The sequence below is a fragment of the Salmo salar genome, chromosome 18, assembly GCF_965601325.2.
Source record: "Salmo salar chromosome 18, fSalSal1, whole genome shotgun sequence".
Lineage (NCBI taxonomy): Eukaryota > Metazoa > Chordata > Actinopteri > Salmoniformes > Salmonidae > Salmo > Salmo salar.
Window position 1 is genome coordinate 96432919 of NC_138308.1, and position 22284 is coordinate 96455202.

At 42.1% G+C, this 22284-nt stretch overlaps 1 protein-coding gene across 2 annotated transcripts; it reads left to right on the top strand.

The window, feature by feature from the left end:
• Window positions 1-1194: 1194 nt before the first annotated feature.
• Window positions 1195-16379, top strand: LOC106598859 (myelin-oligodendrocyte glycoprotein). 2 transcript variants are annotated; one of them, XR_014381501.1, is made up of 3 exons: window positions 1195-1451; window positions 12536-12862; window positions 16263-16379. XR_014381501.1 is itself a non-coding variant. In XM_082965367.1 (3 exons), exons 1-3 carry the CDS (start codon window positions 9553-9555, stop codon window positions 16292-16294), a joined length of 441 nt encoding a protein of 146 aa, XP_082821493.1. In that variant the 5' UTR covers window positions 9441-9552; the 3' UTR covers window positions 16295-16379. The 2 variants fall into 2 exon arrangements, 1 of the variants encoding a protein (XP_082821493.1); XM_082965367.1 differs by lacking the exon at window positions 1195-1451 and adding an exon at window positions 9441-9634.
• Window positions 16380-22284: the final 5905 nt, after the last annotated feature.

Consider the following 22284-nt stretch of genomic DNA (forward strand, 5'->3'; position numbering starts at 1 on the left):
GTTGGTTCTACAGTAAATGATGGATAGAGATGTTCTCCTGTTGGTTCTACAGTAAATGATGGATAGAGATGTTCTCCTGTTGGTTCTACAGTAAATGATGGATAGAGATGTTCTCCTGTTGGTTCTACAGTAAATGATGGATAGAGATGTTCTCCTGTTGGTTCTACAGTAAATGATGGATAGAGATGTTCTCCTGTTGGTTCTACAGTAAATGATGGATAGAGATGTTCTCCTGTTGGTTCTACAGTAAATGATGGATAGAGATGTTCTCCTGTTGGTTCTACAGTAAATGATGGATAGAGATGTTCTCCTGTTGGTTCTACAGTAAATGATGGATAGAGATGTTCTCCTGTTGGTTCTACAGTAAATGATGGATAGAGATGTTCTCCTGTTGGTTCTACAGTAAATGATGGATAGAGATGTTCTCCTGTTGGTTCTACAGTAAATGATGGATAGAGATGTTCTCCTGTTGGTTCTACAGTAAATGATGGATAGAGATGTTCTCCTGTTGGTTCTACAGTAAATGATGGATAGAGATGTTCTCCTGTTGGTTCTACAGTAAATGATGGATAGAGATGTTCTCCTGTTGGTTCTACAGTAAATGATGGATAGAGATGTTCTCCTGTTGGTTCTACAGTAAATGATGGATAGAGATGTTCTCCTGTTGGTTCTACAGGAGATGAACACCACATTTTTCAATGAGTCTGCAATATGTCTCAAATGAGAGATTGTTATTGGCTGGAGGTACAACCAACATGTTCAGTTGAAATATCACGATTTGGGGATCTTAAGTATTCCCTTAAACCGATGTTTCTAAAAAATAAAAACCCCTAACTTAAACATGTCTACCTTCACATCGAAATCGTTGCACTGAGTTGTAGACACAAAATATAAGCCATTACAGGCTGTTGCTGAGTGGTGAGGTGTGTGTGTGTGTGTGTGTGTGTGTGTGTGTGTGTGTGGTGTGTGTGCGTGCGTGCGTGCGTGCGTGCGTGCGTGCGTGGTGTGTGTTGAGAGAGCACTACAGTTATTTGCTCACTTTGTGTTCCCAGTCAGTCCGCTGGGCTGTGATTAGTCATATCTAGTGGTTACTGTGGTCACTCAGTCGGTCAGTCAATATCGATATTATCCTTGGGAAGGGAGGAGCTGGGACTTTCTTCAGCGGCTGCACACTTGACAGATTGTGGAAGTAGAAGGAACTATTGGCTAATGGTGTAGTTTGTGTTTGACAAAAGTCGATAAAAGGGGCTGTCTGCTATAGACAGAGGCAGTGTAGCAGCAGCTCAGCGTTTCAGGTCACTGTCTCCTGTCGCAGATAGATTGACATGATCCTATAGTTCTACATAACTTCTGTCTTTAACGGGACAATATGAAGACTTATTCAGTCTGCGGGTTGTGGATACTTTTAATGTACATCATTAGTATTTCATCAACATCAAGTGACACAGACGGTAAGTACGTTTGATAACTAGTGATAATGTGGGTTTTGCAGTTGTAACGTTACTTTCTTATACACAGGATCTGTAGAATGGAACAGGGTTAGGGACCGGTTTCCCCAAATCATCAGATAGGATCCTATGGTTGTAACGATACACTGAGCCTTAAGATGCTTCTTGTCGTGTACACAATCTGGGTGGGTATAAACAAACAACGCAAACAACGTTGTATAGCGGCAGAATAATATACCAGGTAGGGAGTGGGACATTTAATTACGTTTTTCACTCACCACGTTTATTCAGGAAAATGTCTGTCCTCACTCTGGTAGCCTAGGGACAAACATTAAGAATAAGCTACGTGGTGAGTTGATGCCTATTCGGCAACTAGTTGAATTGATCGTGTTACTTTGCATTAGTTGTTTGTTGGTAACCTTGTACTTCACCAAGTTTTAGTGAACAGATTCCTGTTGGAACATTACACAAATTATATCCACCCAGACAATCTTGTTTTGTACCAGGGATGCAAACTAGTCACCTGATGGCGAAATTCACCGTTTTGAATCCAAAATAGGTGACCTACATGATTCGTGTAGATCCGATGAGAAAAGTTGAGAGGGAACTGTTTCGGAATAAACGTGGTGAGTAAAAAAACGGAATTACATAGGTCACTTCCTGCCCGGTATCTTATTCCGCCGCTATACAACTTTGTTTGCGTTATTTGTTGGTAACCTTGTTATTTACAACGTTTTTGGAACAGATTCCTATTGGACCGTTCCACAAATTATACCCACCCTGACAGGCTGACCATGTGTATATGACCAATACAATCTGACTTGACAGGCTGGTGGGGGTGTGTGTGTGTGTGTGTGTGTGTGTGTGTGTGTGTGTGTGTGTGTGTTGAGAGAGCACTAGTTATTGGCTCCCTTCGTGTACACAAACACCCAGTGAAACATCGCTTCCCAGTCAGTACTGACCGCTGGGCGGTGATCAGACATGTCCAGTTTTCAGCAAGGGGGTGGTTACTTGAGGGGGGAGTGGCCGCTGGACGAGAGTGTGTTTCCAGCAGGCAGCTCAGCGTTTCAGGTCACTGTCTCCTGTCGCAGATAGATTGACATGATCCTATAGTTCTACATAACTTCTATCTTTAACCAGACAATATGAAGACTTATTCAGTCTGCGGGTTGTGGACACTTTTAATGTACATCATTAGTATATCATTAACATCAAGTGACACAGACGGTAAGTACGTTTGATAACTAGTGATAATGTGGGTTTTGCAGTTGTAACGTTACTTTCTTATACACAGGATCTGTAGAATGGAACAGGGTTAGGGACCGGTTTCCCCAAATCATCAGATAGGATCCTATGGTTGTAACGATACACTGAGCCTTAAGATGCTTCTTGTCGTGTACACAATCTGGGTGGGTATAAACAAACAACGCAAACAACGTTGTATAGCGGCAGAATAATATACCAGGTAGGGAGTGGGACATTTAATTACGTTTTTCACTCACCACGTTTATTCCGTAAAATGTCTGTCCTCACTCCCCCCTTATTCTTAATGTTTGTCCCTAGGCTACCCTAGGGACAAACATTAAGAATAAGCTACGTGGTGAGTTGATGCCTATTCGGCAACTAGTTGAATTGATCGTGTTACTTTGCATTAGTTGTTTGTTGGTAACCTTGTACTTCACCAAGTTTTAGTGAACAGATTCCTGTAGGAACATTACACAAATTATATCCACCCAGACAATCTTGTTTTGTACCAGGGATGCAAACTAGTCACCTGATGGCGAAATTCACCGTTTTATATCCAAAATAGGTGACCTATTTTGGACCACTACTGGCTGTAAGAGAACGACTGATGACTGTGTGTCATGGCTGTTAGCTGGTGAGCAGTACTGTCTGTATCCAAGACTGGTGAGCAGTACTGTCTGTATCCAAGACTGGTGAGCAGTACTGTCTGTATCCAAGACTGGTGAGCAGTACTGTCTGTATCCAAGGCTGGTGAGCAGTACTGTCTGTATCCAAGGCTGGTGAGCAGTACAGTCTGTATCCAAGACTGGTGAGCAGTACTGTCTGTATCCAAGGTTCAGCCAATCGGTCACATGACAACAGAATACAGCAGCTCCGGAAAGCGATGAGAAAGCGGAAATGCAGTTCACCAAATCTGTAGAGCTGAAATACAGTTCACCAAAGCTGTAGGGCGGAAACCATTTACAGTTTACACGCGATTTGAACAGTTGTTATGGGCATTTTACACGCATTCATTACACCCGTTCAGCCTATTGGGGAAGGAATGGCGATTTTGTCGTTGTTTTTGGATAATTGCCGAATACAACTTATTTGGTTGTTAACATCACTTTTTAAAACAATGTTTTAAGCATTTATGTATTGAAAGAAGCACAAAGGCTTCATAATTCATCGAGGTAATTTTTATAAGGTATCCATAATTTTTCTTTGTCTGAAGTATCAAGCTAAGTATCAAATATAATATATATATATATATATATATATATATATATATATATCTACCTACCTACCTACCTACCTACCTACCTACATATAACTAGGTGACTTGTACATAATTGTTACCGATGATATTGTATATACCAGCCTTCTCTAATACAGAAGCATACATTGTATTTTACCAAGTTCTCTCTGTGTTAATCCTGTTGCCCAAATATAGCAGGTAACTTGTTGTTTGAATGTTAAATGACGAGACAAAGGCATTGATGTCTTGTTCAGTATATTGCAATACATCCGGATATTTCAAGCACACCGGTAAAACACTGGAGTTGCAGTAATTAACATTGACCACCAGATGGCGTCACGGTGCCACCTTACAGCCATAACAAGTACTGATCCAAACGCGCATCAGTCGTTCCTTACAGCCATAACAAGTACTGATCCAAACGCGCATCAGTCGTTCCCTTACAGCCGTAACAGCCCCGTCCCAAAGCAGTCCCAGGCGGCCCAGTCCCTCCCGGGTCCAGTCAGAGCAGGAGATGTTCACCCCGTCCCAAAGCAGTCCCGGGCGGCCCAGTCCCTCCCGGGTCCAGTCAGAGCAGGAGATGTTCACCCCGTCCCAAAGCAGTCCCAGGCGGCCCAGTCCCTCCCGGGTCCAGTCAGAGCAGGAGATGTTCACCCCGTCCCAAAGCAGTCCCAGGCGGCCCAGTCCCTCCCGGGTCCAGTCAGAACAGGAGATGTTCACCCCGTCCCAAAGCAGTCCCAGGCGGCCCAGTCCCTCCCGGGTCCAGTCAGAGCAGGAGATGTTCACCCCTCCGCGTCCAGACTGCAAATGAATCCCGCCCTGGTTTACATTAAAACAACAAACTATTAACCTGAATTAGGGCCAGACTAGTTACCATCATTTTATCACATTGACAGTTTTTTCTATTGTCTCTTGTTGGTCCATTTAGATTGTTAATGTAGATTTTATACAAAAACAATAAAAAAATGTTATGGTTAAAAATGTTCATGTTTTACTGTGACTTGTTGTGGGCTCCTAAGTGGACCATAAGGTTAAAAACCAAACTAAATTAAGAAAACTAAACTAATAAACAAAAAAAATAATAAAATAAAATAAAAAAATTAGTAAGTCCGCCAGAGTGTCTCTTTTGGGTCACTTTTGCTGGTCCCAAGCCCGGATAAAGGAGGAGGGTTGGAATTGTGACATTAAAAAAAAACAAGAATCGACAGAAGAAAGTTAATTTGCAGTTCTAAACATATTTAGGGTGTTTTTTACTCACTTTTTGTCTCTCCCACGACGTCATTCCTCTCTCCTACAGTGTCCATCACAATTACATGCACACGGCCAATTATGAAAATTAGGTGATGACGTCAGACCTGGTTGTCGTAGCGCCGAGTAGGATTGCCCATAGCAACAGAACCTCGTTCTCCAGGGACACAGGCGTGGCTGTTGGGGCCGCAGGGCGCTATGGCAACCGGGGGCACTACCATGGCTACCGGGGGCACTATGGTGATACTAATAGATACTGTACATAGGGTGGTGTGATGTCACAACTTCCTCTGAGAAAGCTTTGTTTTTTAAAATATATTAAAAAATATATATGTTTAGAAGTATATTTTTGTGGGTTTACGTATTTATTGAGATAGAACAGTGAAGAGGAGACAGAAAAGAGAGGAGAGGAGAGGTTGGACAGTGAAGAGAAGACAGGAAGAGAGGAGAGGAGACAGGAAAGAGGAGACCCATTTTTTGTCCATTAAAATAACATTAAATTGATCAGAGATACAGTATAGACATTGTTAATGTTGTAAATGACTATTGTAGCTGGAAACGGCTGAATTTTAATGGAATATCTACATGGGCGTACAGAGGCCCATTATCAGCAACCATCACTCCTGTGTTCCAATGGCACGTTGTGTTAGCTAATCCAAGTTTATCATTTTAAAAGGCTAATTTATCATTAGAAAACCCTTTTGCTATTATGTTAGCACAGCTAAAAACTGTTGTCCTGATTAAAGAAGCAATAAAACTGGCCTTCTTTTAGACTAGTTGAGTATCTGGAGTATCAGCATTTGTGGGTTCGATCACAGGCTCAAAATGGCCAGAAACAAAGAACTTTCTTCTGAAACTCGTCAGTCTATTCTTGTTCTGAGAAATGAAGGCTATTCCATGTGAGAAATTGCCAAGAAACTGAAGATCTCGTACATTGCTGTGTACTACTCCCTTCACAGAACAGAGCAAACTGGCTCTAACCAGAATAGAAAGAGGAGTGGGAGGCCCCGGGGCACAACTGATCAAGAGGACAAGTACATTAGAGTGTCTAGTTTGAGAAACAGACGCCTCACAAGTCCTCAACTGGCAGCTTCGTTAAATAGTACCCGCAAAACACCAGTCTTAACGTCAACAGTGAAGAGGAGACTCCGCGATGCTGGCCTTCTAGGCAGAGTTGCAAAGAAAAAGCCATATCTCAGACTGGCCAATAAAAATTAAAGATTAAGATGGGCAAAAGAACACAGACACTGGACAGAGGAACTCAGCATCCCAGAGTCGCCTCTTCACTGTTGACGTTGTAGGTTATTGTCCTGCTGAAATGTGAATTCATCTTCCAGTGTCTGGTGTAAAGCAGAGTGAACCAGGTTTTCCTCCAGGATTTTGCCTGTGCTTAGCTCCATTCCATTTCTTTTTTTATCCTGAAAAACTCCCCAGTCCTTAACGATTACAAGCATACCCATAACATGATGCAGCCACCACTATGATTGAAAATATGGAGAGTGTTACTCAGTAATAGGTTGTATTGGATTTGCCACAAACACAACACTTTGTATTCAGGACAAACAGTGAATCGCTTTGCCACATTTTTTGCAGTATTACTTTAGTATCTTGTTGCAAACAGGATGCATGTTTTGGAATATTTGTATTTTGTACAGTCTTCCTTCTTTTCTCTCTGTCAATTAGGTTAGTATTGTGGCGTAACTACAATGTTGTTGATCCATCCTCAGTTGTCTCCTATCATTAAACTCTGTAACAGTTTTAAAGTCATAAAATGGCATCATGGTGAAATCCCTGAGCGGTTTCCTTCCTCTCTGGCAACTGAGTTAGGAAGGACGCCTGTATCTTTGTAGTGACTGGGTGCATTGATACACTATCCAAAGTGTAATTAATAACTTCACCATGCTCAAAGGGACATTCAATGGCTGCTTTTGATATTTGACCCAGCTACCAATAGGTGCCCTTCTTTGCGAGGCATTGGAAAACCTCCCTGGTCTTTGTAGTTGAATCTGTGTTTGAAATTCACTGCTGGACTGAGGGACCTTACAGATAATTGTATGTGTGGGGTACAGAGATGAGGTGGTCATTCAGGGTGAACACAGAGTGAGTCCAGGCAACTTATTATGTGACTTGTTCAGCACATTTTTACTCCTGAACTTATTTAGGCTCCTTACCATAACAAAAGGGTTGAATACTTATTGACTCACTTCTGCGTTTCATTTTTTAATAATTTGTAAATATTTCTAAAAACATCCACTTTCACATTATGGGGTAGTGTGGGTTGGCCATTGACAAAACATCTCAACTCTACTAACTGCTGTACTAACTGCTGTACTAACTACAGCCACTGGCCTACCAAAAGTACTAACTGCAGCCACTGGCCTACCAATAGTACTAACTGCAGCCACTGGCCTACCAATAGTACTAACTACAGCCACTGGCCTACCAATAGTACTAACTGCAGCCACTGGCCTACCAATAGTACTAACTGCAGCCACTGGCCTACCAAAAGTACTAACTGCAGCCACTGGCCTACCAATAGTACTAACTGCAGCCACTGGCCTACCAATAGTACTAACTGCAGCCACTGGCCTACCAATAGTACTAACTGCTGTACTAACTACAGCCACTGGCCTACCAATAGAACTAACTGCTGTACTAACTATAGCCACTGGCCTACCAATAGTACTAACTACAGCCACTGGCCTACCAATAGTACTAACTGCTGTACTAACTACAGCCACTGGCCTACCAATAGACTAACTGCTGTACTAACTGCAGCCACTGGCCTACCAATAGTACTAACTGCAGCCGCTGGGGTCTGTCTGTCTGTCTGTCTGTCTGTCTGTCTGTCTCTGTCTCTGTCTCTGTCTCTGTCTCTGTCTCTGTCTCTCTCTGTCTGTCTGTCTGGGGTTAGGGCTCTGTCTGTCTGTCTGTCTGTCTGGGGTTGGGGTTAGGGCTCTGTCTGTCTCTCTGTCTGTCTGGGGTTGGGGTTAGGGCTCTGTCTGTCTCTCTGTCTGTCTGGGGTTGGGGTTAGGGCTCTGTCTGTCTCTCTGTCTGTCTGGGGTTGGGGTTAGGGCTCTGTCTGTCTGTCTGTCTGTCTGTCTGGGGTTAGGGCTCTGTCTGTCTGTCTGTCTGTCTGTCTGTCTGTCTGTCTGTCTGTCTGTCTGTCTGTCTGTCTGTCTGTCTGTCTGTCTGTCTGTATGTCTGGGGTTAGGGCTCTGTCTGTCTGTCTGTCTGTCTGTCTGGGGCTGCTTCAGTAGATGGAAGAAAGTCTGCTTCTGTTTCTGGACTTTTAGTCCTCACCTCCCTTCTTCACACACATCACACACACACACACACACACACACACACACACACACACACACACACACACACACACACACACACACACACACACACACACACACAGGTAGAGTAGAGATGGAAGGCTGAGTAGTCTCATTGAAATACAGAAAATACTGTGTGTGTGGTGGTTAAAATACATCAGTAGAATAATATGAAGTAGTTTTGTATAAATACCTGCAACCTCAATGTTTTGTGTAACGTTATACTGTAACCCTAATGTCAACATTCCCATAACGTCAACTCCTGATACTCCCCCAACCTTCATGTCAAACTGCAGTAATAAAACACTTCACTGTAACTAGGGTTGTAACATCAAATTCAGGTTGGAGCGTTCCAGATTTATGACTTTTTCCTGTCCTTCTGATTCTGGGAATCTTTCAACCAGGATTTCTGGAAAACCTGGGAATTTTACAGGAAAGTTACCAGAATTTTGCCACCCTAACAAACTTTCAGTAACTTATGTGCCCCCGATCATAACTTAACCCCAACGTTGAAGCAATGTTATTATGTAAATGTTACTGTATTCTGTAATGCTAAGGGGATTTTTTAAATGTTTTTGATTTTCTTAAAACTAATTTCTATGTTCAATTCATGTGCTGAGTTAATTTCTATGTTCTAAACACACCTGTTATATTCAATCACCTGATATCAAGGCTCAGGCTAAGACCCAGTTTCTGACACAGGAGGCGGATTGTACAAGTCTCAGAGTTTATTATAGTTCAAGATGCAAAAGGTAAATCAAGGCAGGAAAACAAAGGGAAAGAGTCGTAATTCAAATCAGAGTTCACGAGTTGGCGACGAAGGGTTAAAAGGAGCGAAAGGCAGGTTTGGGTTTGAAGCGTTACGTGGAAGGAGCGGTGTCGAAAGTGGGAGGGGCTACATGGGGCCAATGAAGAGAGGAGAGCGGTGGGTTGGTAGCCTACGTCACAGTGTCTACTAATGGAAGGAATGCAACGGCATTGTCTCCTGTCGCTGATAGATTGACATGATCCTATAGTTCTACATAACTTCTGTCTTTAACGGGACAATATGAAGACTTATTCAGTCTGCGGGTTGTGGACACTTTTAATGGACATCATTAGTATTTCATCAACATCAAGTGACACAGGCGGTAAGTACGTTTGATAACTAGTGATAATGTGGGTTTTGCAGTTGTAACGTTACTTTCTTATACACAGGATCTGTAGAATGGAACAGGGTTAGGGACCGGTTTCCCCAAATCATCAGATAGGATCCTATGGTTGTAACGATACACTGAGCCTTAAGATGCTTCTTGTCGTGAACACAATCTGGGTGGGTATAAACAAACAACGCAAACAACGTTGTATAGCGGCAGAATAATATACCAGGTAGGGAGTGGGACATTTAATTACGTTTTTCACTCACCACGTTTATTCCGGAAAATGTCTGTCCTCACTCTGGTAGCCTAGGGACAAACATTAAGAATAAGCTACGTGGTGAGTTGATGCCTATTCGGCAACTAGTTGAATTGATCGTGTTACTTTGCATTAGTTGTTTGTTGGTAACCTTGTACTTCACCAAGTTTTAGTGAACAGATTCCTGTTGGAACATTACACAAATTATATCCACCCAGACAATCTTGTTTTGTACCAGGGATGCAAACTAGTCACCTGATGGCGAAATTCATCGTTTTGAATCCAAAATAGGCACTTATTTTGGACCACTACTGGCTGTAAGAGAACGACTGATGACTGTGTGTCATGGCTGTTAGCTGGTGAGCAGTACTGTCTGTATCCAAGACTGGTGAGCAGTACTGTCTGTATCCAAGACTGGTGAGCAGTACTGTCTGTATCCAAGACTGGTGAGCAGTACTGTCTGTATCCAAGACTGGTGAGCAGTACTGTCTGTATCCAAGACTGGTGAGCAGTACTGTCTGTATCCAAGACTGGTGAGCAGTACTGTCTGTATCCAAGACTGGTGAGCAGTACTGTCTGTATCCAAGACTGGTGAGCAGTACAGTCTGTATCCAAGACTGGTGAGCAGTACAGTCTGTATCCAAGACTGGTGAGCAGTACAGTCTGTATCCAAGACTGGTGAGCAGTACTGTCTGTATCCAAGACTGGTGAGCAGTACTGTCTGTATCCAAGACTGGTGAGCAGTACTGTCTGTATCCAAGACTGGTGAGCAGTACTGTCTGTATCCAAGGCTGGTGAGCAGTACTGTCTGTATCCAAGGTTCAGCCAATCGGTCACATGACAACAGAATACAGCAGCTCCGGAAAGCGACGAGAAAGCGGAAATGCAGTTCACCAAAGCTGTAGGGCGGAAACCATTTACAGTTTACAGGCGATTTGAACAGTTGTTATGGGCATTTTACACGCGTTCATTACACCCGTTCAGTCTATTGGGGAAGTAATGGCGATTTTGTCATTTTTGGATAATTGCCGAATACAACTTATTTGGTTGTTAACATCACTTTTTAAAACAATGTTTTAAGCATTTATGTATTGAAAGAAGCACAAAGGCTTCATAATTCATCGAGGTAATTTTTATAAGGTATCCATAATTGTTCTTTGTCTGAAGTATCAAGCTAAGTATTATATATATATATATATATATAACTCTTTCCATCCACCAGATGGTGGTGTTTTCTAAAGTACCTACATAGCTCTCTGTCTATGAATTAGAGAGTGGTTCCATATCTTCAGGCTCCTCCCTCAGCTTTTACCAAAACTGGGGCAGGGAGGAGCCTTTGTTATTGTTTCAACAGCTGATTGCTGATTTAAAGAAATGTCTGCAGGTAACTGTTCAGGAGAACTATTAAAGGCCCAGTGCAGTCAAAAATCTGATTTGCCCCCTGTGTTTTATATTTCCACACTGAGGTTGGCATAATGCCGTGGAATTGTGAAAATTATGATTATGCCATTTTAGTGTTGGAGCTGTTTGAAAAGACCAGGTGAAATTTCAGCCTGTTTTGGTGGGATGTTTTGTCTTTCCATGGTGACATCACCATGAGGTAAATTAGTTAATAGACCAATAAGAAAGAGTTCCAAACCAATAACAGCTACTTTTCAGTTTCCCCTCCCACTCAGACCAGTCCCAGACCAGTCCCAGACCAGTCCCAGACCAGTCCCAGACCAGACCCAGACCAGACCCAGACCAGACCCAGTCCAGTCCCAGACCAGTCCAGTCCCAGACCAGTCCAGTCCCACACCAGTCCCAGTCCAGTCCCAGTCCCAGTCCAGACCCAGTCCAGACCCAGTCCAGACCCAGTCCAGACCCAGACCAGTCCCAGACCAGTCCCAGTCCAGTCCCAGACCAGTCCAGTCCCAGACCAGTCCCAGTCCCACACCAGTCCCAGACCAGTCCAGTCCCAGACCAGTCCCAGTCCCACACCAGTCCCACACCAGTCCCAGACCAGTCCCAGACCAGTCCCAGACCAGACCCAGACCAGACCAGACCCAGACCAGTCCGAGACCAGTCCCAGTCCAGTCCCAGACCAGTCCCAGACCAGACCAGACCCAGACCAGTCCCAGTCCCAGACCAGTCCCAGACCAGTCCCAGACCAGCCCCAGACCAGTCCCAGACTGTCCCAGATAAATTATTGCTTGAGAAAAGTCTCTTTGCTAAGATTCTATTTTTGTTTCTTTTTGACCATTTTAATTGAAAACAATCACAATAAGGTACTTAATCGTTACCCAGAAATGATTTGATATTGAGATAAAAACGGCTACATTGGATCTTTTAACCGTGTCTCCTGAGGAAGCCTAGCATAATGTGGAAGCTCTCACTAAAGAGAGATCAGCTGTCTGTGGAAATGCAGCCTTTTTCATATCTGTGATTGATTCAAACACCCCCGATCAACTAATCAATAAACCGATTATTCTAACTGATCCCTACTATTTAGTGAGATGATTTATTGAATTGTCTATGAGAGTAAAGTTCACATTTGTAGGACGACGACAGGGTCCTGAAAAAGGGACGTTTCTTTCTTTGCTGAGTATATCTGGCTTTGTCTCAAAGTATATCAATCTGTAATCTGTTTCTTTCAGGTACAGTTCAGCACATTGTGGCCTTAGTTGGTGATGATGCCATCCTGCCCTGCACCCTGAGCAGCACTGTCAGTGCTGTGTATCAGTCAGTAGAGTGGCAGAGACCAGACCTAAAACCAAAAGAGGTCCATCTTTACAGAGATGAGAAGGACGATCTTGTGCTCCAGAATCCAGTCTTCAGGGGAAGAACGTCACTGTTTAAAGAAGAACTAGAGAACGGCAACGCTAGTTTAAAGTTGACCAGAGTGAAACTCTCTGATGCTGGAAACTACACCTGTTACATTCCACTGCTGGACCACCAGAAAACCATCATTCAACTCATTGTTGGTGAGTCAACACACCTGCTGACCACCCAAACCCCCTTAGGATACAGATCTCATGAAATCAAGGGTGAGTTCAGTGTCATGTCCATAGCATGATGAGTATTAGTTACATACTGTACATTTTTTCTATAGGATTGAGGTCAGGGCTTTATGATGGCCACTCCAATATCTTGATTTTGTTGTCCTTCAGCCATTTTGCCATAACTTTGGAAGTATGCTTGGGGTCATTGTCCATTTGGAAGACCCATTTGCGACCAAGCTTAAGTTCCTGACTGATGTCTTGAGATGTTGCTTCATAATATCCACATCATTTTCCTTCCTCATGATGCCATTTATTCTTCGGCTTGCAAGCCTCCCCCTTTTTCCTCCAAACATAACGATGGACATTAAGGCCAAACAGTTCTATTTTTGTTTCATCAGACCAGATGACATTTCTCCAAAAAGTACGATCTTTGTCCCCATGTGCAGTTACAAACCATAGTCTGGCTTTTTTATGGCAGTTTTGGAGCAGTGGCTTCTTCCTTGCTGAGTGGCCTTTCAGGTTATGTCGTTGTAGGACTTGTTTTACTGTGGATATAGATACTTTTGTACCTGTTTCCTCCAGCATCTTCACAAGGTTGTTTGCTGTTGTTCTGGGATTGATTTGCTCTTTTCGCACCAAAGTACGTTCATCTCTAGGAGACAGAACGCGTCTCCTTCCTGAGCGGTATGACGGCTGCGTGGTCCCATGGTGTTTATACTTGCGTACTATTGTTTGTACAGATGAACGTGGTACCTTCAGGCGTTTGGAAATTGCTCCCAAGGATGAACCAGACTTGTGGAGGTCTACCATTTTTTTTCCTGAGGTCTTGGCTGATTTCTTTAGATTTTTCCTATGATGTCAAGCAAAGAGGCACTGAGTTTGAAGGTAGGACTTGAAATACATCCACAGGTACACCTCCAATTGACTCAAATGATGTCAATTAGCCTATCAGAAGCTTCGAAAGCCATGACATTTTCTGGAATTTTCCAAGCTGTTTAACCTCTAGGGTCGGCGGGACAAAATCGTCCCACCTACTCAACAGCCAGTTGAATCCCGTGGCGCGTTATTCAAATACCTTAGAAATGCTTTTACTTCAATTTCTCAAACATATGACTATTTTACACCATTTTAAAAGACAAGACTCGTTAATCTAACCACACTGTCCGATTTCAAAAAGGCTTTACAACGAAAGCAAAACATTAGATTATGTCAGCAGAGTACCCAGACAGAAATAATCAGACACCCATTTTTCAAGCTAGCATATAATGTCACATAAACCCAAACCACAGCTAAATGCAGCACTAACCTTTGATGATCTTCATCAGATGACAACCCTAGGACATTATGTTATACAATACATGCATGTTTTGTTCAATCAAGTTCATATTCATATCAAAAACCAGCTTTTTACATTAGCATGTGACGTTCAGAACTAGCATACCCCCCGCAAACTTCCGGTGAATTTACTAAATTACTCACGATAAACGTTCACAAAAAACAGAATTATTTTAAGAATTATAGATACAGAACTCCTCTATGCACTCGCTATGTCCGATTTTAAAATAGCTTTTCGGTGAAAGCACATTTTGCAATATTCTCAGTAGATAGCCCGGCATCACAGGGCTAGCTATTTAGACACCCACCAAGTTTAGCACTCACCAAAATCAGATTTACTATAAGAAAAATGTTATTACCTTTGCTGTCTTCATCAGAATGCACTCCCAGGACGTCTACTTCAATAACAAATGTTGGTTTGGTTCAAAATAATCCATAGTTATGTTCAAATATCCTCTGTTTTGTTCGTGCGTTCAAGACACTATCCGAATGGTAAATATGGGTGACGCGCACGACGCATTTCGTGACAAAAAAAATCTAAATATTCCATTACCGTACTTCGAAGCATGTCAACCGCTGTTTAAAATCAATTTTTATGCCATTTTACTCGTAAAAAAAGCGATAATATTCCGACCGGGAATCTGTGTTTAGGTTCAAAGACGATAGAAAATAAAAACATGGGGTCGACTCGTGCACGCGCCTCATCCCATTGTCCTCTGATAGAGCACTTGCCAAAAGTGCTAATGTGTTTCAGCCTGGGGCTGGAATTACATCATTCAGCTTTTTCCCGCTTTCTGAGAGCCTATGGGAGCCGTAGGAAGTGTCACATTACAGCAAAGATCCTCAGTCTTCAATAAACAGAGTCAAGAAGCTCAAGGAATGGTCAGAGAGGGCACTTCCTGTAAGGAATCTTCTCAGGTTTTTGCCTGCCATATGAGTTCTGTTATACTCACAGACACCATTCAAACAGTTTTAGAAACTTTAGGGTGTTTTCTATCCAAAGCCAATAATTATATGCATATTCTAGTTTCTGGGCAGTAGTAATAACCAGATTTAAATCGGGTATGTTTTTTTATCCGGCCGTGTAAATACTGCCCCCTACCCCCAACAGGTTAAAGGCACAGTCAACTTAGTGTATGTAAACTTCTGACCCAGTGGAATTGTGATAGTGAATTATAAGTGAAATAATCTGTCTGTAAACAATTGTTGGAAAGATTACTTGTGTCATGCACAAAGTAGATGTCCTAACCGACTTACCAAAACTATACTTTGTTAACAAGAAATTTGTGGAGTGGTTGAAAAAGTAGTTTTAATGACTCCAACCTAAACTTCCGACTTCAACTGTATGAAATGGTTCTAAATAGGAACACTTTGCCTTCCTGGTACCAGGGCTGCTGAATCAAATGTACCTACTGCAAACAGCACAAAAACAAACAAAAAAAATAGGAACGCGAGGCTTTATCGTTGGATGTTTTACAGAAATGTTTAGTGATAAACTAGGAATGGCTTGGAGATGGACCAGTCAATCACGATCGACCGGTTGGTGACCACTGATGTAGACAGACATGACTTTCCTCTCTCTTTAGGTTGTTTAATATATTATAGCTCCACCAGATAACACCACCACACCAGGAAGTAACACCACCACACCAGGAAGTAACACCACCACACCAGGAAGTAACACCACCACACCAGGAAGTAACACCACCACACCAGGAAGTAACTCCACCAGATAACACCACCACACCAGGAAGTAACACCACCACACCAGGAAGTAACACCACCACACCAGGAAGTAACACCACCAGATAACACCACCACACCAGGAAGTAACTCCACCACACCAGGAAGTAACACCACCACACCAGGAAGTAACTCCACCAGATAACACCAGGAAGTAACTCCACCAGATAACACCACCACACCAGGAAGTAACTCCACCAGATAACACCACCACACCAGGAAGTAACTCCACCAGATAACACCACCACACCAGGAAGTGTGACTTACCTTTCTGATAGTCAATATCCCTTTTTTTTATCAACAGGTAGAGACCTCCAGCTCCAGCAAGAACTGTAACAAGAACTGCTACTACAACTGTCAGCCAGCAGGAATGACACGTCTTAGGAAACATTTGATCTGAAACACAGGATGTAGAATTATTACAATACCTAATGCTTAATACACATGAAATGACTTTTAAACAGGACATTTTTTTACAGATAGTGCCTTTTTTCAAATATCCAAAACAGACCCTCACCTGGAACATGAACCCGTCTCTCCTTCATGTGTTTGATCTCCAACTGTTGAACCCGACAGGTGAAGGTGTTGTTGTCAGAGTTCTGGACGATGACATGGCTTGTCACAGTGTAGCAGCCTTCACGGTCTCTGGATGTCTCTGTAGGTCCAGCAGCAGAGAGGACACGTCCATGAGCATCACACCACTCCATGACAGGCTCTGGGTAGCAGCCTTCAGCCTCACACCGCAGGACCACCTCATCGCCTTCGTTTCCCTCAATGATGATAACTGGTCTAGACGCAGCACCTATACAGATACAAAGATATACCACGGCTTTCAGCCAATCAGCATTCAGGGCTCAAACCACCTAGTTTATAATGTTTGTGATATCAGACTGTATACCACAGGTATGACAAAACAATACTTTTTACTGTTCTGTTACCTTGGTAACCAGTTTAACAGCAATAAGGCAACTCAGGGTTAGTAGTATATGGCCAATATACCACGGCTAATGGCTGTATCCAGGTTGCGTCGTGCATAAGAACAGCCCATAGCCGTGATATATTGGCCATATACCACACCCCCCTCGTGCCTTATTGCTTAAATATAACACAAGGGTTTGTTGATATTCTTGGACCTTTAAATTAATAGAGGAACTAACAAGTGATCACAGCATTGTACATGGACTTAGCTGGGGTTAAGGTAAGGATGTAGTCTAACCAATGTACAGTATGTAACTAATACTCATGCTATGGACTTGACATTGAACTCACCGTTGATTTCATGAGATCTGTCTCCTAAGGGGGTTTGGGTGGTCAGCAGGTGTGTTGACTCACCAACAATGAGTTGAATGATGGTTTTCTGGTGGTCCAGCAGTGGAATGTAACCTACGTTTTCGTTTATACCCGAGAACAGTTGAGACGGTACTGTTTCTGAATAAACGTGGTGAGTAATAAAACGGAATTACATAGGCCACTTCCTGCCCGGTATCTTATTCCGCCGCTATACAACTTTGTTTGCGTTATTTGTTGGCAACCTTGTTATTTACAACGTTTTTGGAACAGATTCCTATTGGAACGTTCCACAAATTATACCCACCCTGACAGGCTGACCATGTGTATATGACCAATACAATCTGACTTGACAGGCTGGTGGTGTGTGTGTGTGTGTGTGTGCCTGTGTGTGTGTGCCAGTGTGTGTGCGTGTGTGTGTGTGTTGAGAGAGCACTACAGTTATTGGCTCCCTTCGTCTACACTAACACGCAGTGTTGACGTAATGCGACTTTCAACAGCAAAGAGGTGAAAGGAGGCAGTGTGTTTTTCAAAGTTTTTTTTATAGGGAGTGGGAGTGTGAATTTGACTTGACAGGCTGGTGGGGTGTGTGTGTGTGTGTGTGTGCGCAGGGGCGAAAATCTGATATCAACTTTGGAGGGGACAATTACATTACATTTTCTCAAGAGCAATTCCTGAGGGGGACACCAAAAGTAGTGCTGTAACACATAGCCTACATTGTAATATGGTAAATGTATATTGAGGAACCAAAGAAATAAGGTGTTTGCCGTACTCCTAACTACCGGTACCCAAAACTACACAACTAATCACAACAGCAATACCATTGCCTTTAACAAATCTTAGTTCAGTCACCAGTTTAAGTTGAGTGGGGGTATCCATGGCATTTTCCAATTATGTTCCTATTTTACAAGTAAAAAAAATTGAGAACCTTTCATAATGTTGCCAAACAAAGACTCAACAAACTTACCTGAGACTCCCTGTCTCTGCCAGTCTGTCCCTGCATATCTGTCCCCAACTCTGCTGTCTGTGTGCCATCTGTTGCCTGCTCTGCCTAATGACATCATTGTGAAACATTTCCATTAGAATTTCATTTCTTTCTTATGAACATTTTATCAACTAGTCTTTGAGATATTAGGCTACTAGGGTTCTTACTATGTGTTTTGGTGTATTGAAAAATACTCTTTTATTTTTCTGCCATTTTTCTACCTGGCTGGCTGGCTGGCTACACACACAGTGTGTAGGTTATTTACAGTAGGAGATGGGCTTCTATCATCTTCAATCATTCTATATGGGCTTCGATCTAAAAGGTAGCTAGCAAATGTGAAACGGATTAAAATGACAAGAGTTGACAGCTGTATGAGTTCACCATTTACACAACATATGCTGCAACCTTTTGTAATTTTAATAGTTTGTTTCATATTGGCTGGCTTCCAACAATAGCTGAATTTGCAAAGCTAGCGAGCACCAATTCAGTTTCAGTGGTGTTTGCTATAATCTTTGCTACCCGGGTTAAATAAAGGTGAGATTAAATAAATAAAAGTTCCCTTGCGACAATTTAGCTTTTGCAACGAGACCATTAAATATATTTAAGACAATGGTAGATGAGAGTGTAGTTCTGTTCAGTTTGGACTTCAGTTTATCGCTAACCTTATCACAGGGACTTTGAAGCACTAACTTACATCATCTGCATGCTGATTCCATCTTTGACGACGCCACATAAATGGAATAGGTACTAGCTAGCTTAATAGTTAATATTTGCGCGCTAGCTCTGCATATTCAGCTAGTGTGTGTGTGCGCGATTGACTGGATGAACCTCACGGCAGTTACGGAGCAAGCTAAGGAACTGGCAGTGGATCAAACCATTGTGAGGCAAAGGGGTCGCAATCTTTTGAAACTTAAAAACGCGCTATTAAGTGTCAATAATCAGCACAATTGCTTTCATTGCGTATTATTAACCTCTTGGGGCTAGGTGGGACGCTAGCGTGCCACCTGTGGTGCACTCCATCAACAGCAGGTGCATTTCAAGAGCGGCAAATTTGAATCCAAATAAATGTCAAAATTCAAATTTTTCAAAAATACAACTATGTTACACCATTTGAAAGATAAACATCTCCTTAATCTAACCACGTTTTACGATTTCAAAAAGGTTTTACGGCGAAAGCATAAATTTAGAGTATGTTAGGACAGTACATTTACAAGAGTTGTGTGTAATGTTTTGTCAAGTCAAAGACAGGGTCACCAAAACCATAAAACCAGCTAAAATGATACACTAACCTTTTACAATCTCCATCAGATGACACTCCTAGGACATTATGTTAGACAATGCATGCATTTTTAGTTCTATCAAGTTCATATTTATATACAAAAACAGCGTTTTACTATGGCATTGATGTTGAGGAAATCGTTTCCCTCCAATAACCGGCAGTCAAGTCAGCGTCACAAATTAAATAATTAAAATTAGAAAACATTGGTAAAATATTATATTGTCATTTAAAGAATTATAGATTTACATCTTTTGAACGCAATCAACTTGCCAGATTTAAAAATAACCTTACTGGGAAATCACACTTTGCAATAATCTGAGCACTGTGCCCAGAAAAATACGCGTTGCGATACAGACTAGACGTCATGTTGGGGAGATCTAAAATCGAAAATACTATGTAAATAATCCATTACCTTTGATTCTCTTCATCAGATGTCACTTCCAGGTATCACAGGTCCATAACGAATGTAGTTTTGTTCAAAAAAGCTCATCATTTATGTCCAAAAATCTCCGTCTCGTTAGCACATGATGTAAGCCAGCCGGACTTCTCGTCATGAACGAGGGGAAAAAATATATTTCCGTTCGTTCAAACATGTCAAACGTTGTATAGCATAAATCATTAGGGCCTTTTTTAACCAGAACATGAATAATATTCAAGGTGGACGAATGCATAGCCTTTTATAACGTATTGGAACGAGGGTACCCAACATGAAGTAGCGCGCCAGGTGTCTAATGGGACATCACCGTTCCATGGCTCTTGTTCGGTCAGATCTCCCTCCAGAAGACTCAAAACACTTTGTAAAGGCTGGTGACATCTAGTGGAAGCAATAGGAAGTGCCAAAATATTCCTAAACCCCTGTGTTTTTCAATGGGATAGGTTTAAAGTCAATACAACACATCAGGTATCCACTTCCTGTCAGAAAATGTCTCAGGGTTTTGCCTGCCAAATGAGTTCTGTTATACTCACAGACACCATTCAAACAGTTTTGGAAACTTTAGAGTGTTTTCTATCCATATATAATAAGTATATGCATATTCTAGTTACTGGGTAGGATTAGTAACCAGATTAAATCGGGTACATTTTTTTTATCCAGACGTGCAAATGCTGCCCCCTAGACCCAACAGGTTAATATTATTTAAATTACATAGTTATGTTTCAGTGATATATTGGGGGGGACAAATCATATTTTTCCCAGGATGGGGGGGTCGTGTCCCCCCCGTCCCCCCCGGGATTTCCGCCCCTGGGTACAAGTGTATCGTTAGATAGACACGATCCTATAGTTCTATCTGCAATACGATACAGTGACCTGAAACCGCTGAGCTGTCTGCTGCAAACACACTCTCCTCCAGCGGCCACTCCCTCCCAAGTAACCCCCTCTTGCTGAAGAAAGTCGCATTGCGTCAAACTCGCCACAGGAACCACTGGATATGTCTGATCACCGCTCAGCGGTCAGTACTGACTGGGAAGCGGTGTTTCACTGCGTGTTAGTGTACACGAAGGGAGCCAATAACTAGTGGTCTCTCAACACACACACACACACACACATTGGACACTTCCTGGTTGGTATCATTAACACATTATTATAAATAATGACTATTATTCACTCTAAAATTAGATGTTTTTTCATTTATATGATAAAATATGGTCATTTTCCCGTTCCCTCTGTTGCGTAGTGATGGGCATTCAGTCTTCTGTTAGCCGGATCATTTGTCTCCGTTCACCTAAAAAGAGCCGTTCATTCGGCTCCCAAACGGCTGTTCGTTCAGTAAGACTTAGAAATGGAGAAACCATTACAACAATCACATTTTATTTCACCTTTATTTTGAGTCATGCTGAGACGAAGGTCTCTTTTCCAGGTGAGCCCTGTATAGCACCACAATACAATAAACACATGAAACTACACATTAAACAATTATACACTACAATACATGAAAAGCAAAATACAATCATATAAAACAGACAGGCTTCAGTAAAAAGGCTCCAGAGTGGTGCAGTGGTCTAAGACACTGCATCTCAGTACAAGAGGTGTCATTGCAGTAAATGGCTCAAATCCAGTCTGTATCACATCCAGCCGTGAATGGGAGTCCCATAGGGCGGCGCGCAATTGGCCCAGCGTTGCCCGGGTTTGGCTGGAGTAGGCCGTCATTGTAAATAAGAATTTGTTCTTAACTGTCTTTCCCTAGTTAAATAAAGGTTCAAATAAATAAAAAAATCAAATGCCCTAGAGGCACCAATTGCTCAAATCTTAAAGTGCATTGTTGATCATTCCAAACGCAAGGAAACCAAAGGCTGATTTACCTAAATCTCTAGACCCCAAAGGAAATATATCAAACAGTGTCATACTTCAGTAAAAGTAAAGATACCTTCATAGAAAATGACTCAACTAAAAGTCACCCAGTAAAATACTACTTGAGTAAAAGTCTAAAAGTATTTGGTTTTAAATATACTGAAGTATCAAAATGAAATTACTTTTTAAGTATCAAAAGTAAAATTAAGAACGTAACGAGAATGTGACTTTTGGGTTATTTTCTTTAGGAATGTGGTGGAGTAAAAGTAGAAGTTGTCAAATATAAATAGTACAGAAACCAAAAAACTAGACGCCATTACTACTGTACGCTAATACATGCCTTATCCAGTGTTTATATGCCAGTAATTCATGTATGGGTACTATCCATACTGCATATCCTGTTTATCTATCCCCTTGGCATAGTTCTGGGTACAGTACAGTATTAAGCCCTTCAAATTGTTGGTTGTGTCTAAGATGGCTAACAGGTG

Coding starts and splice junctions, on each gene's coding strand:
- LOC106598859 (XM_082965367.1), top strand. CDS start 9,553: ATGAAGACTTATTCAGTCTGCGGGTTGTGGACACTTTTAATGGACATC. Junction 9,635..12,535: donor AACATCAAGTGACACAGGCG/GTAAGTACGTTT, acceptor TGTTTCTTTCAG/GTACAGTTCAGCACATTGTG. Junction 12,863..16,262: donor CATCATTCAACTCATTGTTG/GTGAGTCAACAC, acceptor TTTTATCAACAG/GTAGAGACCTCCAGCTCCAG.